This window comes from Xyrauchen texanus, chromosome 44 (assembly GCF_025860055.1).
Source record: "Xyrauchen texanus isolate HMW12.3.18 chromosome 44, RBS_HiC_50CHRs, whole genome shotgun sequence".
Lineage (NCBI taxonomy): Eukaryota > Metazoa > Chordata > Actinopteri > Cypriniformes > Catostomidae > Xyrauchen > Xyrauchen texanus.
The window spans coordinates 13,257,713-13,269,194 of record NC_068319.1 but is presented as its reverse complement, the minus strand read 5'-3'; the positions used below and the strand labels follow the sequence as shown (position 1 = coordinate 13,269,194).

The 11,482-nt window shown below is 37.0% G+C and overlaps 1 protein-coding gene across 1 annotated transcript; it reads right to left on the bottom strand.

The window, feature by feature from the left end:
* Positions 1-1,386: 1,386 nt before the first annotated feature.
* LOC127637005 (zona pellucida-like domain-containing protein 1) lies at positions 1,387-9,795 on the bottom strand. The gene is made up of 12 exons (XM_052117838.1): positions 9,752-9,795; positions 8,403-8,506; positions 7,741-7,844; positions 7,202-7,428; positions 6,232-6,416; positions 5,534-5,606; positions 5,325-5,422; positions 4,876-4,956; positions 4,552-4,723; positions 4,133-4,244; positions 3,945-3,971; positions 1,387-2,017 (listed from the first exon to the last, which is right to left on the bottom strand). Exons 3-12 carry the CDS (start codon positions 7,832-7,834, stop codon positions 1,848-1,850), a joined length of 1,239 nt encoding a protein of 412 aa, XP_051973798.1. The 5' UTR covers positions 7,835-7,844; positions 8,403-8,506; positions 9,752-9,795; the 3' UTR covers positions 1,387-1,847.
* Between the last annotated feature and the right edge of the window lie 1,687 nt (positions 9,796-11,482).

The window sequence follows — 11,482 nt, the reverse complement described above, 5'->3', positions numbered from 1 at the left end:
ACAAATCTGAGTTATGATGGCCAGTGCCTACTACAAAATTGCTTAATGCTACTAATAAATCTATATATATATATATTACTGCTCAAAAATTAAGGGAACACTTCAATCACACATCGGCTCTCGATGAACGAACTATATTGAAGATCAAAATCTTTACTGTACATTGTGTAATTCGTTGAGAATAAAATCATGTGTCAGTGGAAACCAAAATCACCAACCGATTGAGGGCTGGATTCAAAATTGCACCGAAAATCAAAGAAAACAAGTGAAATCACTGGCTGTTCCAACTTGAGTGAATTTCATCACGGCAACTCGTGTGACTCCGTAGTGTGTATGGCCCCCACATGCCTGTATGCACTCCTGACAACGTCTGGGTATGCTCCTGATGAGATTGTGGATGGTGTCCTGGGGATCTCCTCCCAAACCTGGATCAAGGCATCAGTGAGCTCCGGACCGTCTTTGGCGCTACTTTGTAGCATTGGATGCATAACGTCCCAAAGGTTCTCAATTTAATTCAGGTATGGGGAACGTGAGGGCCAGTCAATTGCATCATGCCTTCGTCATCCAGGAACTGCCTACACACTCTGGCCACATGTGGCCGGGCGTTGTCCTGCACCAGCGTATGTTCTGATGATGGGTCTGAGGATTTTATCCTGGTACCTAACAGTAGTAATGTACCACTGGCTAGCACGTGGAGGTCTGTGCAACCCTCCGAGGATTTGCCTCCCCAGACCATACTGACCCACCACCAAACCGGTCATGCTTGATGATGTAGGCAGCATTACGTTCACCATGTGAACCTGCTCTCATCTTTGAAGAGAATGGGGCATCAGTGGCAGACCTGCCAAATCTGGTGAATGCCAATTGAGCTGCTCTGTGCTGGGCTGTGAGCACAGGTCCCACATTAGGACGTCGGGCCCTCATGCCACCCTCATCGAGACTGTTTCTGACAGATATGTCAGAAACATGCACACCAGTAGCCCGCTGGAGGTCATTTTGTAGGGCTCTGGCTGTGCTGCTCCTCTTCCTGGCACAAAGGAGCAGATACCGATCCTGCTGCTGGGTTGATGCCCTTCTACGGCTCTGTCCAGCTCTCCTCGTGTAACGGGGCATCTCTTGGTATCTCCTCCATGCTCTTGAGACTGTAGTGGGAGACACAACAAACCTTCTTGCGATGGAACGTATGGATGTGCCATCCTGGAGAAGCTGGACTACCTGTGAAACCTGAATGTTCAGATATTGCCTTATGCTACCAGTAGTGACAAGGACACTAGCAAAACACGACACTAGAGAAGAATCAGTAAGGAAGGATGAGGAGTGAGCAATTGTCTGTGGCCACCACTTGCAAAACCATTCCCTTTTTGGGGGTTGTTTTGCCTCTCCAGTGCACCTGTTGTCACTTTAATTTGCACCAACACAGATTAAATTTATTCACAATCGCTTGGGCTTCCAAACAGGACAGATTGATATCCCCGAAGTGTTATACTGCGATGATTACGTGTTCCCTTAATTTTTTTGATGTGTGTGTGTGTGCTGCTTGTATTTTCACAAAATACCAGAAAAGGTACCATTTGCAAAATGTTTTTAACTAGAACATCCTCACCGAAAACCCAAAATTCAGAAGAAATTCACCATTATTTCCATTAATATATTAGAATGGGCATGCAAAAAAACCAAAAAAAAAAAATACAGAAAATCTGAACCACTCAGCAGTTTGTTTGTTTTTTAATTAAAAGTGGTCTGCTTTGTGCATGATAATATTTAGATATATGAAGATCATTTTCATCTAATTGTCTATAGGTTCCATTTATGTTCAATTTCAGTATCCTCTCTTCTGTGACTTGTTCTCATAACATGATAGCAAACCGTCTAAGAGGAGGATGGGATAGGGATGCTTTGTCTATATTGGACTTCCTGTAGACAAGCATAGCCAGCATGACGATGCACAACAGACCGAATACCCCTGCTGCCACGGAAACGCCCACTATTGCCTCTTGCCGTTTCAGATTTTTAGACACTGCACAGAAGTACATCAAATTTAAAGTTAGCCATGAACAATGCACATATTTTATTCTGACAAACGGTTTTGCATTCTAACTTGTTTGGTTTGAAATTCAACTGGCCCCAAAAAGTATATGGACGCTTAAGCCACACTTAAAGGGGCACTCAGCAGTATTGCCACTCGCCAACTATTTCTCATGGGAAGTCGCCCAAAGGCTCGCTGAAATTCGCAAAAAGTAGCTAAATTCCGTGATGACGTAATTTATTACGCAAGACGTCAAATTTACATATGTAAATGAATGGGCTTCAAGAGTCTACGGAAGCTCTGAACTACAAGGTGAGAAGAAAATGGTCTCATTTCCTCCCAGAGCCTAACTCTTAATTTTTTTCCTCTTCAAAATGTTTTTTCTCTTCAAAAAAGTAATGCGGTACCAACGTTGGCCACTATTAGTAAACATGTAATCTTATGCTTATGCGTTCATGTGCAGTCTTTCATGGTGAAGTGTAATTATAATAATATATTTTAATATAACAAGTTGTCTATGCTTTTGAAACACTCTGTCTACTGCAGAAGTGAAGAGTTCCAGATGAAGACTGTCAAATAAATATCCAAATATTGTTGGTCTGTCTAAACATGAGCTTGACAGTTACGCCAATGTAAAATGCTCATCCCAAACAAATTGGTGAGGGGTGAGCAATCACCTATAGTATCGCTCCCCAGGTTCCGCCGGGGGGATGATTTTTTTTATTAAAATATATATATTATAAAATGATGCTCTAATTTTATTAAAACTAAGATTTCTTGTAATTTCTTGTATGAATACTACTATTACTAATAATTAAAACCACAAAATGTAAAATTAGACCATACGTTATAGCGTGTATTTTAACTGGCGCATATGATCACGCATAGAGGTAACGTCCTTTACTTTGGTAACAGTAAGGGAAGTGTGCGCTCTTTTATGATCATCCATTGGTGAAAAAGTAAGGAATAATTTTATTATCATTATTACATACTGAGATCATACTAAACAGTGGTATTTTGTTTTAAACAACATCACCCCTCACCAATTTGTTTGGAATGAGCATTTTACATTTGAACTGTCTAGCTCATGTTTAGACAGACCAACAATATTTGGATATGTTATATTAAATATGTTATATTAAAATATATTATTATAATTAGATTTTACCACGAAAGTCTGCCCATGACGCATAGCAACAAAGAAAGCATTAAAAGCATAAGATTACATTACTGATAGTGGCACCTGGTGGCCAAGGTTGGTACCGCATTCCTGATTTTTTTAAGATTTAAAAATATATATATATATAATCAACAATACGATTTTTTCCATAATATTAAATGTCTTAGTAGAGGAAAATAAATATGATGTGGCGTGGATTTTCTTGATTAAAAAATATTATTGTGCCAGATAACACGACTGGCTATAAATAACATTTTAGCTTAGCAAAAAGCTAAATGTTCACATAAGAATTTACACAAGGTTTATTTCTATTTCTGCTGTTCTAAACTTAATTCTCTGTCTGCTTGTATGAATGTAACACATCATAAGAAAGTGTTTCACCACTGTTCAAATGCACTTTGGATCACTTCATTTATATGGATACATTTTGTCATCTGAATAGACTAAATATTAAATGGAACAAATGACAATAAAATGCAAAGTAATCAAAATACTTTTTGAATTTAACTGTACTATTTCAATTGTAACTGCAATGGAATAAAGTTACTAATATTTTGTATTTTAACTATGTAATCCTGTTACATGTATTCCATTACTCCCCAACCCTGATTATAAGTGTGACCTGGGGCAAATATTGTTGGTTTATTGGTGGATTTAGAAAACATTTTATTATAGTATCTGATTATTTTATCCAGATTTCCTTGCTAGTTTAATACATTATAGAAAAAACATGTATACCTTCAGAAACAGTTGCAGTTGGTTCTCCTAACAGGATTTAAAAAAGATTAAAAAAAAAGGTGAGTTTAAAATCAGTCACTGTATTATATTAAAAGTTCTATACAGCATAAATATGCTAATCATAGTGCAACATCCGAATCCATAGTTTACATTGTCATGCAACATGGCAGAGCTGGTTGCTGTCTTACCACTGTCCACTTTGGTCATGATTGGTCCAGAGGTGACCGTCGCAACATCACTCACTGAGGTTCCTTGAGCTGATTGGACGTCTCTCCTCCTCCTTAGAGAACTTGTGCAATTCTGATTAAAGTGCCATAAAATGCATTTGAATACTGTTAGATGCTGGATTGGATCAGTGGAACATATTGACATAGTGGGGTTTTCATTTGAGGCCCTATTGTATGTTATAATTTCTGGGTATAAAGGGGGGCTGGGGGCCCCTTGATTTGCCTCGAGCTCCCACAGACACTTCTGATGCCCCTGCCCTGACTGACAGCGAAAATATTAATTTCCAGCCACCCCCCATTGCATCTTTGTACCGGCCCTGTTACATGTTCAGGTTTTTAATAAACCTATTTGTTTTTCAATATGTAAGGTGTATTCATACCTGGCGCAAGGATTTACAGAAAGTGGTCTCGCAGAGCCTGGTGTTACAGTGAATGTAAAACGTCGACACCGTTCTGTTCTTGTGCTCTACAAAGCGAAAAGCCTCAAATGAGTAGCGTGCCACCTGTTGTTCTCCATTCACACCCATTATGGTTTGTGGATCTTGAGTACATCTGAGAAAGGCAGAGAATGAAAGCTTTGACATCACTTCATTTAATAATTCTCAATGATTCAAATTTAGATTGTAATCATTTGGTGGAATCCATCTTAGACTTTGGTCAAATTGATTGAAGCAAACAGAGATTTCAGCCTTCTTCACACATACCCAACAAACAGGTCAAAGGATATGCTGTTGACTGGATATGGGCTAGTGGTTGCATAGCACCGATCCAACAGAACATTGAACCTTAATAAAACAACATTTTAAAATGATCAGACAGCTTCAATACTAAAGGCAAACTTGTGAAAAAATCGAAAGCACAGAAGTTCAATTTCGACATAATTTCCTAATACTGTAGATTTCCACTTAGCAAGTTACTCTACTTCAACCTGTGTTCATTGCAGAAACAGTCTGGGTTTTCATTCCAGATAACGTCACGGCCTTTGCTAAAATTCATGTTTTTATGGGCGTGGCCCTTCTTCGCAGGGCCTATTGAGTAGGCTCTACCAAAGACGATCTTAGTGGGACCCTCTCAGAACAGGGCCCAGGACTTACGAGTTGCTACCCTACAACAATCCTACTGGAAAGCATAAATCTAAATGTGAGAAAAGTACCTTTGTGTGAGATTGGTGGCTCGGACTTCCACAAAAATCCTAGACTTCAGCTGGAGACCCGTTGGGGGTACATAGAGACGAGTTGTATATGTGATGTCCTTTGATTCAGGGTGGAAAACCAGATTATGAACACATCATAAAACAGTAATCAGTATCATTACATAATAACACGTCAGTATAAAATTGCAAGCCAAAGAAAATGAACCTACTTCAAATAGCTGCATGCTGAGAGTGCTGATAAAACTACCATTATTGTCTTTAATTGCAAGAGTCACTCCAGATCTGCCCAAAAAAACAGTGAGTGACAACAGTTTGTGCTTGAATATCATAATATCTGATTATTTAATCAGTTCATTTAGATTATACACATTTCAGGAGACCACGACTAGTAGTCACAAGGTCTGGGTAAGATGTCACATGTTGTATTTGTAGTACATGTGATTGTAGTACAACATGTATTTCTGTTGAACAAAATATTAAGTTTGTTATACACTCAATGAGCACTTTATTATGAACACCTGAACACCTACTTAACCATCCGATTATCTAATCAGCCAATTGTGTGGTAGAAGTACAATGCATAAAATGATGCAGATATGGGTCAGGAGCTTCAGTTAATGTACACATCAACCATCAGAATTGGGAAAAATGTGATTTCAAGGATTTCGACCGTGGCATGATTGTTGGCACCAGATGGGCTGGTTTGAATTTTTCTGTAACTGCTGATCTCCTAGGATTCTCCTGGGTCAAAAAAGGTCAACATGTGTTAAATGTATATTTTGTTCAGAGATATAATGTTGGAAATGTTTGCTTTTTGTAGCCAAGACTCTGAAATTGGCTAAAGAATTTAAATCACTAGGGAAAACATTGTGAGATCTAGCCTCTCCTTTATGGTGATGGCACTCACACACTCATCTCAGTGTTGTTCACCAAGTACTGCAGTGGGTATCTACAGGAGAAGAGGTATATCATATCCTGCCGGTAGGTGATTGTTCCAGCATTTGGGTCCTGAGAGTTGACCATCCCAGAGATATTCACAGACTGCACATTAGAGAAGTCAGAGAACAGCCCAGATCCCACCTCCTGAGTGATCTGTTGAATAAGTTCAATAGTTTATTATATACTGTATAAAGAAAGTTGCATGTCTCATTTAAAGTAACTTTTGAGCATTCTAAAAATCGAAATAAAAATACAATCCTTCATAACAGAGTACTAAGCCATGAACCAAAACAACCCACTCCGATGTGAATCACAACATAATTTTTTTTTATATGTATAATTTTTATTATTATCATTTGTAAATCAGACATAAAGTCAAATGTACAAGACATTTGATTAGTGAAGCTTTCTCTGCTGTACCATGGGTAATGAAGTTGTACACCATTAATTCCACTATCAAATATGATTTTTAAATGATGCAGTTGAAATAAAGCAGACAGATGGCTTCAACGGAAGCATATACCATCGATGACTCGTAGCTCACGGTATAGGCCTGTCTTTAAAAGTTTATCATTTATTATTGAAAATCTATTAGTCTATGGGATAAATGAACATTTGACATTAGACAAACTCTAGGCATTCACAGTTTAAAAAAAGCTTCAGAAGACATCTTTTTATGGTAGCTTTTGATAAATATATATTTTAATCATTTAATATTATTTAATATTTAATATATTTAATTTTTTTGGCAAAATGCTACACTTTTATTGTCATTCTTTTATTTGTATGGTATTATTATAGGCTTTCTTTTTTTATGCTTTAGTACTCTGACCTTTGAAGCTGTATTTTATTTTTGGTATATTGCTATACAATTTCTTTTCTCTCATTTAATATTTAGTATTATTATTACTATATCTGCTTAAGAAAACATCTACTACCATCAGCTTGTTAGAACAAGCAGATATGGACGTTTCGGTGATGTAAAATTGGAATTTCAGTACAGGTGGTTTGGCGGTCCAGTCAGCCGTTCCTTTACACTCGGGTTTGGCAAACAGGCCATTAAGAGCCACTGTGGATTCATTATATCCAATGAAGTAGATGGGACACAGCAAAATTTGCAGATCCATCCTGTTTGTGCCACACACGACTGTGATATCAGAGTTGTCTGTAAAATAAATGAAAAGAATGACAAAGGTCATGGTAACTTTTCATAATGTTGACTGTTTGTATGTCTTATTATTAATACAGGAATCATGTATGATGATATGACATTTAAAACCACAACTAAAAGAAGGACACATCATTAAGTTGAGCCCTATTATCATCCTGCCTGTTAAAGAAAATACTCACTTCAGATTACAGGGTGGTCTCAGGTTCCTTTTTTGTTTCAAAAGATATGAAAGATGAGATATAGTGAAGAAAAAATAAGGACGCTTATAGAGGAAGAGGAGATGGATGCATGTATGCTGTGACTGACCTGGCTCTCTAAATGTTGGGCTGATGAGGCAAGCATTCTGAGCTTCAGACTGGAGAATCAGGACAAGTTGATACACAAGGAGGGACAGCCACATTATGCTCTAGCTGCAGGGAAAATCCCACAAATCACACTATCACTTTGACCTTGATTGATTCAAAAGCTTTTTAAAAGCAATAACAGCCATTTACTGTAAGAAAACGCAAATGCTTTCCGTTCTGCATGCAGCTCTAACATACGAGCACTGAATCATTCTGATCTGTCCCATGTTTTTGATGAGAGGGCCTAAACATCAGACACTTTTTTGAAAAAAATGTAATACATTTTATTTTGAATAAATAAAAAATATTTTTATCAACAAAAATTATAAAAGCAGACAAACAGACAGACAGACAGACAGACAGACAGACAGACAGACAGACAGATAGATAGATAGATAGATAGATAGATAGATAGATAGATAGATAGATAGATAGATAGATAGATAGATAGATATAATTTTACTTCCTGATGATTAAGTAAAGATTTCCAATCCATTATTATATATAAAATACAAAATAACTTTTAATTACAAATGTTACTGTTAATATAGTTGTCAGTAGTTACATTTGTGTAAAAGTTGTATTATATTAAAAATAAACTAAATCATAAAGATCATGCACTACCTTGAGTTCACCTTCTGTAGTTCCTTGCCTCTGTTGCTTTCTCCGTGTTTATGCCTAAACTATATATACTGGCACCTTTATAGCAATAGGTGTAAGGGAGGGCACTGTAAACAAACCAGGTGTTATGAGAAATAAGGGATGCCAAATCAGTAACAAGAGGAGCTCAGATCAGAATAAAATCATTGTCAGGTAACCTTGCTGGAATACTTGCACCATATTATTCTGCCATACACAGTATATTATTGTAATGCATTCTATCACTGCGCAGGCTTCACTTAAAGGAGCAGTTCACCCAAAAATATAAATTCTCTCATCATTTACTCACCCTCATGCCATCCCAGATGTGTATGACTTTCTTTCTTCTGCAGAACACAAATAATTTTAGAAGAATATTTCAGCTCTGTAGGTCCATACAATACAAGTGAATGGTGGCCAGAACTTTGAAGCTCCAAAAAGCACATACAGACAAAATAAAAGTAATCTATATGACTCCAGAGGTTTAATCAGTGTCTTCAAAAGTGATATGATAGGTGCTGGTGAGAAACAGATCAATCTTTAAGTCATTTTTTACTATAAATCCCCACTTTCACAATCTTTTGTTTTTGGCTATTCACATTTTTCTGGGCAGGGAGGAGAATTCATAATGAAAATTACTTATATATTGATCTGCTTCTCAATCACACATATCATATTACTTCTGATGATATAGCAATAACCAGTGAAGTTGTGTGGATTAATTGTATGCTGTCTTCAGATTTTTGGTCACCATTCACTTGCATTGTATGTACCTACAGAGCTGAAATATTCTTTTTTTATGTTCAGCAGAAGAAAGTCATAGATATTTGGGATGGCATGAGGTAAGAAAATTATGAGATAATTTTAATTACATTTTTGGGTGAACTGTACCTTTAACTGTGTTATTATAATGATGTATTATGCAACAAGTGTCACTTGAAAACAAAAGGTGTTAAAATTTACAATAAAGAACCAAATTAAACATGGTCCATTCAATTAGACACATACCACACTGACTATTATGGTGTAACTTAGTCAAAAGCCAAAGTCAAACTCTGAAATAACTGCTTAAGTAATTTTAGCACTCTTTAGTATTATATTTTATAAACTGATGATAATGAAGAGCATGACAATACAGAATCTTAAACCAACAATACCAATGGTGTTAGTAATCCAATCTATTCATATTATTTTTCATAAGACACGCACACGTTTACACACACACACACACACACACACACACACACACACACACACACACACACACAAAATATCCTTTTTTGTGCAACTAGTTTCAGATATGTCGTCTTCGTGAGAATAGATGGTCTCCTCACCTCATAAATTTATAGAAATAGATATCCCAAACTTTCAAACAAAGACTGCCATCATCAGAGTGTTATTTGATCAAAGACAACCCCCCTTAAATCTATATGAGACAGGAACATAGTAGTACATGATCTTCTAAAACAGACAGCCCATCTGGCTATCCGGTTCCTCCATCACATAGTTTCATTTTTAATCTTTTGGATACTAGAACATTTATATGGCTTTTGAAGTAATTTGGTTCGACTATACCTGCATAACTAGCCAGTGATCTGCATGAGGATAATCTCTTCAGATTAAAACTGATAAAAAAAAATCGAATTATTTCATAAAATTCTGTAAATTATTAATTTTTCATTAAACATAAATAATGGAACTCCTTAAAGGGATAGTTCACCCCAAAATCATAATTCTCTCATTATTTACTCACTCTAATGCCATCCCAGATGTGTGTGACTTTCTTTCTTTAGCAGAACACAAACAAAGATTTTTAGAAGAATATTTCAGCTCTGTAGGTCCATACAATGGAAGTGAATGGTGACCAGAGCTCCAAAAAGGAGATAAAGGCAGCATAAAATGAATCCATATGAGTTAATGGCTCCATTTCCACCTGATATTATGTTGTGTTTCGGGTGATCTGATCACATGTAATCAGGTGAGACACATTGCGGTTTACAGATGGATCACTTAAATGCACATGCTGTGACCACTTGTGTTCGGATTTGGAGGGGAGGGTCTCTGTTGCATTGTGAATGTCAGAGCGTAATTCATAAACTAATGTAACTACACGCTGTATTCTCAGTTTTGCAGCAAGGGATGCTACAGCGGATTTTCTTTTTTCAATCAACAACTGTCATGGCGGAGAAGCAATTTGAGGAGAGTCTTGCTTTCAGTCGTCTTTTTAGCAAATACAAAATCACTCTCCTTTTGGCTCCATGTTGACTCCACCACATCCTGTTTCGTGGTGCCTAAAACTTTTCCCCTTGTGGTCCAAGGTTTGTAACCGCCAGAGCAATGCAAAACCACACGTAATGTATGTGCAGTGGGATCACGCGTTGATCATACATTGGCGAAATGCTCCCTGCTGTGTTTGCGTACTTGTGTGCAAATCTATAAGCCCTTGGCGTTTGCACCTCAAATGCGATGTGGATACATGCGTTTTTCTTTTTTACCACATTCATATGTGGTTTCTGTGATCAGATAACAAAACTTTTTAGAACCCGTTTAGACCTGTATTTAGGACTGACCACATGTGATTGGATCGCCTGAAATTCATCTTAATACCAGGTGGTGCGTCTTGACATCAGTCTCCTTGGCAACCATGATTTCAAGTTTGACCACACTTCCTAGTGATTGATGCAGGTGCAGAGCGCGTCATGTGACCTAACTGTGTGACCCCGACAAAAAAAAATCAAAATTTCTTCTATGTGCTGCACTGTGGGATGCAACAAAGGTCTGCATAATTTTTGTTCCCATTTATAAATCTTGAAAAGGTTATACTGCGGTGTAATTACCAGAGCCAAAAAAGAATTATAATGTAAATATGTAGTATATATTTAATGTGTTTATGCTAATGTTAGTCAATAAACTACACATCATACGATCATGATCAGATTTTATTCACACCACCAGACTACAATGTAAACATTAAGTCTTATTCACTAATATGCCTTCGTTGCTTTCTTTGTATTATTCATGAGTTAAAAGCAGTTCTTACATTCATGATGGGATCATCACAGACA